The following is a 6,230-nucleotide window of genomic DNA, read 5'->3' as shown; positions in this document are numbered from 1 at the left end:
GCGCTGCGGGTGTGGGGGCGGACCCTGCAGCTCGGCCGCGTCCAGGCGATGGAGGCCGCGGGCCCCGCCCGGGCCCCGAAGCGCGAGGCGCCGGCGGAGAGCGAAGAGGACGTGCAGTTCGTCAGCGTGAGTCCTGCTGCCGGGGCCTGGGCCCCAGTCTCCCATGCTGGCGTCCCTCAGTCCTGACCCGCAGCCCACTCTTCGCCCTCCCCCCCCCAGCTCTGCTAGAAGGGTCCCCAGCTGCCCCCATCCCACTCGTGCAGTAGCTGCTGCAGCAAAACAGATCTGGCCCCTGCACAGGCTTGAAGGGGGAGGAGGAGAGGCCTGTGGCACCCAGCCTTCCCTGGGCTGGGGCTGCAAGGCTGCACCATGCCAGGCAGCCTGGTCCTGGTCCTGGTCCTGGCCCCGGCCCCTCCTGCCCCCACCAGCTTCCTGGCTGCTCCACCCCAGCAAGCATGGGCACCAGGTCCTGTGCCAGCCCTGCCATGCAGCTCTCTCCCCTGCCCCTTCCTGCTACCTTTCTACCCTGCCGCAGCTCAAGACCCATTGAAATAGTCTTGAGACCCACTTTTGAGTCATGACCCATGAGTTGAAAAACACTGCTCTAAAGGAACATCTGTGTCAGTCCAGACACTGTGAAAGTGTAGCCCCTTCCTCACTCTCTCCTCCCTTCCCCTCTCCCGCGCGTGCTCCCCAGGCTTGTTTCATTTGCTGCAAAAGAAAAAACTAGGTCCTTGCCAGGAGCCGCAGGGCTTGGGAGAAGGAGATCGGTAGTGATAGGGCATTGTTGACTTGAGGCCATGGTTCCGAGTTCTGTGCAGGTTTAGACAGGTGGGGCCTGAGGGCTTCATGGAAGCTTGAGAAATTGCAGCGAAGCTAGTTGTATTGGAGATTACTTGCCTCAGTTAGGAGCAAACGACTGAGCAGAGGAGCCAGGTGAGCAAAGTTGTCAGGCAGGTGCATGGAAAAACTGGACAGTTCCCTGGGACGGTGGTAGCAGCTGTAATCCTACAGGGTATATTTCTTTGTTTGTGGAATAAAATGCTCCCTGGGATGCCAGAACTTGGCTCTGTGGTGCTACCTGCTGAAGAGAGAAAATTACTAGGTTTTATCATATTTACTTGAATCCAAGATGAGGGGTTTTTCCCCTGGTCAGCCTGGGGAGGGAAAGCTTTAACTTGGATTTGAACACCAGCTTGGGGTAGGTGACAGTTTAGCTCCAACTTTGACTTTGGGCCCCTGACTGAAGATGAAGCTGAGCCACGGCCTGCCTTAGGCTGGAATAGCTTGTTAGGTAGGGGAGGAGGAGCACGGGGAGACTTGAGAGTGGGGGACCTGCAGACTACCTCTCCCACCCCTTTCTCCCCCGTGGTTGTGGCTGAGCCTGCCCCTCCTATTTCCTGCTCCCCTTCCCTTCTGCTCTAGTTCCTTTAGCCCCTATCTTGCCAGACTAGGAACTGCTGCTGCTTCTCCCTGGCCAGGCAGGGCAGGGGCCAGACTGCTGCTGACTGCCCCAGAGGACCAGAACTGGAGCTGGAGGGAGCAGGGGGTGGGAGTGGCAGGGTTGGGCTAGGGCCGTGTGTGCTGGGCTGCTGGTGGAGCCCTGGAAGAGCACAGCTGCGGCAAGAAGTTTGCTTATGAGGGAAATGGGGTGTGGATAATTTTGCATTTATGTCAGTCTCGCTACTGTCAGTAACACAGTATGGTAGTGGAAGGAGACAAGGAAGAATGGAGGGATGACTTAGTTATTAGGGAAGCTGCTTGAGAACAAGTTGTACACAAACAAAATTTAAATAAGGGAATTTTGCATCTGCAGTGGGATGAAGGACTGTGGGAGGAAGCTGTAACTAAAATAACAGTTCAGTTTTACAGTGAATTGTGCAGACTTTTAATGAGTCTGTTCTGTAATAACCCTTGTTCTAACACTTTGAGTGAGGATATAGTCTCCATGTGCACGTGATAATGTTTGTTGGTATGATGGAAACTAACTGGTAATAGATGACAGGCTTCCAACTACTACACTAGTTGATTACTGTAGAGAGGGGAAAAACTTGTTTCATTACCATCTGCCTGCTTTAAAGTCCTGGTAAGTGTGGTGACTGTGGACCTTTAGTCCCAACAGTTTGATGGGAAAATTGACTCCTTAATACCAAGCTAATAAGCAATCACTTCAATCACTGTGCTTTCTAATGAACACAAGCGAATGGCAGGGTGGGTTAGCGCCCTGACTTCATCCCAGGACTGGGTTCAGGGGGTCCTTTCAGGACAGGCAGACTGCACAAGGCTTCTCAGGGGCAGCTCTGTATTAGGACTTCCCTGAAAGGAGCATGATCCATGATAGGTGACAGCAGCAGACGTAGGTGGTACAACATGTCTATCTCCCCCCTCCCTCCTGCTACCCCTTCACTATACCATTTTCACTTAAAGTGCTACAGAAGGCTGGGTTTCACACCTCAGTTGTTTAGTGGCAGAGCTCACCTTCTGGTGCTCCATAGGTTGGTACATGAGGCAGGGAAGAATGCTTTTCTCTATTGTAGGCTGTCAGTGGGATAGGTAGGCAATTAGTATATGGAGATCCTTTTTTTCCTTGACCTAGTTACCATTAGTAGGTGTTAAACTAGGAAATGTTGCTGACCAGGAAGTGAATGATGGCTTATTTATTAAGCCTAAAACTTAATATTAAATAAAAGTAATAGATCTGTGATTTAACTTGAAATGATTAGTAATGGTGAAAGTAAATTTTAAAGTATGACATATTCTGTGTCTTTATTGGCCATTACTTTTGAAAGTTCACCAGAGTCTTGATTTATAATATATTTGGCCTGTACATAAGGTGGGTTGTTCCATACAGAATAAACTAGAAACAGTATGAAATATTTCAGAAGTTGGGAGTAGTGTTTCTGAAATTGTACTTTGTGTATGCTCTAGACTGATATACGGAAGACCCCTTTACTGTATTTATCATTGGGCTGATAAGATTCCTGTATACTTACTACCCTACCAACAGAAGATGGTATTGCATTATAGAAATTATTTTAATCAATTAAAAAATACTTTCCATCTTAAATAATTGTACAATTAGTCAGGTTTTTTGTGGTGTCTGTTATTGGGCCAACTGCATAGTTAGGAAGCAACACTGGACATCATTCAGTTGGTCCAGTAAAAACTGCCACAAAAAAGCTTCATCTCTCATGCATTTCCTGCACCATCATGGCTACAACAAGACTCCAACCTTAAATTAATGTAACAGGAATAAGAGAAAAACATGTGTCTATTTGGAGGATTTTATGATGCAGTATAACCTCATAAATCCATTTTTCAGAATTCTCAAAAATCCAGCACTTTTTAAAAATATAGTTCATCAGGGAGTAGTGGCTGCATGCAGAGTGGCAGTGCAGGGTGGTGGATGGTGACATGGGCAACTGGTGCCAACTTAGTTTCGCTGTGGGGGGTTCCCCCGTGGCCAGTCTCGCTGCCCAGGGGTGTTCCCTTCTGGGATTGGCCAGCGCTTGCAGGGGGGCACTGATGCTTTCACCAGCACCCCTGCCCATTGCCTAAGAGGCGAACAAAGCTAGTCAAGGGGTCCACCGGCACTCGGGGTGCATGTGCAGCCCCTGTGTATTGCCACTGGATGGCAGTGACAGCACGTGTGTTTCAAAGCAGAGTACTGAGATAAGATTTTTTTTTTTTTTTGTGACTCTAATCATGCTTTCCCTTAAAAGGCTGTATTGGACCCACATACAAGGCTCCCCTTGGTTACTGGGCAAGCTCAAGCTATTGTTCATAGTAGGGGTGCACCGATAGAGATTTTTGGAACTGATACCAATAGCCAGTTTTTAAGGAGGCATATTGGCCGATACTGACCCAGTGTCCGATACAGCTGCGTGCAGCTGGTAAGTTGTGGGGGAAAGGAAGGGGCATGTGAGGGGCAGATCAAGGCCCCTGCATTGAGGGAGGGAGTGGGGCTGGGGCAGGTGCTGCCCAGCTGGGGTGGTGCAGGGCATGGGATGGAGCTGTGGCTTGTCCGGGGGGTGGGGCAGCTCTCGCTGCTGTGCACACCCTGGGAGGGCATGGTGGGGGACATGTGCCCTGCATCTGCCTGGGATGCAGGTGGGGTAGGCTTCAGCTGTGGGTTGGGGTAGTGCTGGGCAGGCAGCAGAGCTAGGAGGGGGCTCCGGGGCAGCCTGCAGCTACCCCAGAAATTGGCATAGCCTCCCCATAACCCCCCTCCCACTGCCGCTGTGCACACCCTGTGTAGATCCAGGGGCACAGGAGCCCCTCCAGGAAGAATGGCGGGAGCAGCAGCAGGAACTGCCAGATTTGCAGACAAGCTGCCCTCTTCCCCAACCCCCCCCTTCCCACAATGGATGAGCCGCAGCTCCATCCCATGCTTCCCCTGCCCCCCCCAGCTGGGCAGTACCTGCCACAGCTCCACTCCCTCCTCACTGTGGGGTCCTTGATCTGCACCCTGCCCCTCCCCTTCCAGCATAACACGCTTACCAGCTGCACACAGCTCTCTGCTGCTGGCTGTGCTTCTCACTGCCTATGTGCTGCTGTGTGCATGCACGGACTGTTTATCAGCCACATCAGGCCAATTTCTGATATAGACAGTTTTCTTTATATTGGTGCCGATTTCCAATATCAGACCGATGTCTTGGTGCACTTGTTTATAGCTCTGGTTACTCTGAGACAGTCCACAAGCACAAACTGTTTAGTACACCTTCTAGAACAGTGTTTCCTAACATTTTTAGACTCAAGAAACCCCTTGGAACCCCTCAGAAAATAACACCCCTTAGTTTTTCAGTTGTTTCTTTACTTTCAGCTTTGCGTGCCCTCACACCAAGTGCAGCGTATTTATGTCCAGAAGAGGCATTGCATTATTTTTACCCCGCTCACCCAATGTCTAATATAGATCAGGCACTTCAGTGAGGCTATTTGGTGTTTTTATCTAGAGGATTAAATCAGTTATTTGATAAAAGTGCTCTAAAGCCCTGCTGAATTGCCCAATCTATACAGACTCTGAGGAGCCAGGTTGAACTAACATGCTTCTCTTTCTTGGGTTTTTTTTTCCTTCATGTCTGTCAGCACCCTTAATGGCCATCTTATTGAGAGAGAGATGCATGGCACTCCTGCCTTGCACATTGTTTACTTTGAACAAATTATATGAATCACGATTTAAGTAAGGATAACCGTAAGTTCTTGAATATGAACTTGGCCTTGAATAGCTTCCAGCAGTATTCAAGATCTTTATTATGCATAATTCCTATATAGGCAGTCCTCGACTTACAAGGTTTTGAGTTACAACGTTTCACACTTACAACGTTTATAAAGTGACACTTTTTCAATGTTTATGACGTCAGTTTTGACTTAACAATGTTTGATCCAATGTGATGCCACTCCAGTGAACAAGTTCACTGCGCCGCCCATCTCCCTGGAGAACATCTGTCCAAACTTCCTTGGATACTTTCTTGAAGAAAGCAGACAAGACTCCTGGGAAGACTCCAGCCAAGAACTCTTCAAAAAGTTCAATGAAGAGCCTTTCAAAAAGTCCAGCAAAGTCACCTCAAAGAAGTCCTTCCAAATCAATATGATTGCTATTTACAGTATAAATACATTAATGTAGCTATATTACTCATCTATAATTGATTGAGTACAAAATTCTGGGGTATTTTTGGTGAAAATAGGGTATTGGGCCTTGGTTCAGGAATTAATCCCCCCATTTATAATTTTGTTTCTTATGAGAAAATTGGTTCTGAGTTGCAACATTTCTATTTAAGACCGGTTTTCAGGAACAAATTGTGTCATAAGTCTGAGGACTTCCTGTAGTTACACCTTGCTTTTCTTTCTTGAAACACTGTTTGGGCTTCCTTATTGACCTTTCCAGAGGTGATCTCCACTCAGTCATTGGGTTTGACTTACTTAGCTTTACTTGTCGTACTTCAAAGGCACAAAGGAGAACTAGATACAAGATTCTTGCTGAAAGTCGGTGGAAAGGAGGATAGTTGGAGAACCGCTGAGGTCCCGGAGGGGAGGGGAGACAGGTGTCCAAGGAGAGTGGTTGCTCCTCATGGAGACGATCCTCCAAGCCCAAAGGAAGGTAATCCCAATGAGGATCAAAGGGAGCAGGAAGGCACATAAGTCCCCATGGCTCACCAAAAGCATCCGGGAATGTCTCCTTGCTAAAAAGGTGGCTTACACCCAATGGAAAGAAGGGGTCATCACCAAGGAGG

At 48.7% G+C, this 6,230-nt stretch overlaps 1 protein-coding gene across 1 annotated transcript in view; it reads left to right on the top strand.

The window, feature by feature from the left end:
- Nucleotides 1-6: 6 nt before the first annotated feature.
- The window catches only part of LOC109299982 (E3 SUMO-protein ligase ZNF451-like), a 56,299-nt gene continuing 50,075 nt past the window's right edge, over nt 7-6,230 (top strand). The window contains exon 1 of the mRNA XM_019520519.1: nt 7-126. Within this exon, the coding sequence (XP_019376064.1) occupies nt 49-126 (78 nt within the window). The 5' untranslated portion in view covers nt 7-48. The remainder of the gene's footprint in view (nt 127-6,230) is intronic.

The sequence above is a fragment of the Gavialis gangeticus genome, unplaced genomic scaffold (assembly GCF_001723915.1).
Source record: "Gavialis gangeticus isolate Ggan-Ray unplaced genomic scaffold, GavGan_comp1, whole genome shotgun sequence".
NCBI lineage: Eukaryota > Metazoa > Chordata > Crocodylia > Gavialidae > Gavialis > Gavialis gangeticus.
The sequence above is the reverse complement of the archived record's forward strand: the minus strand, read 5'-3'. Positions and strand labels throughout refer to the sequence as shown.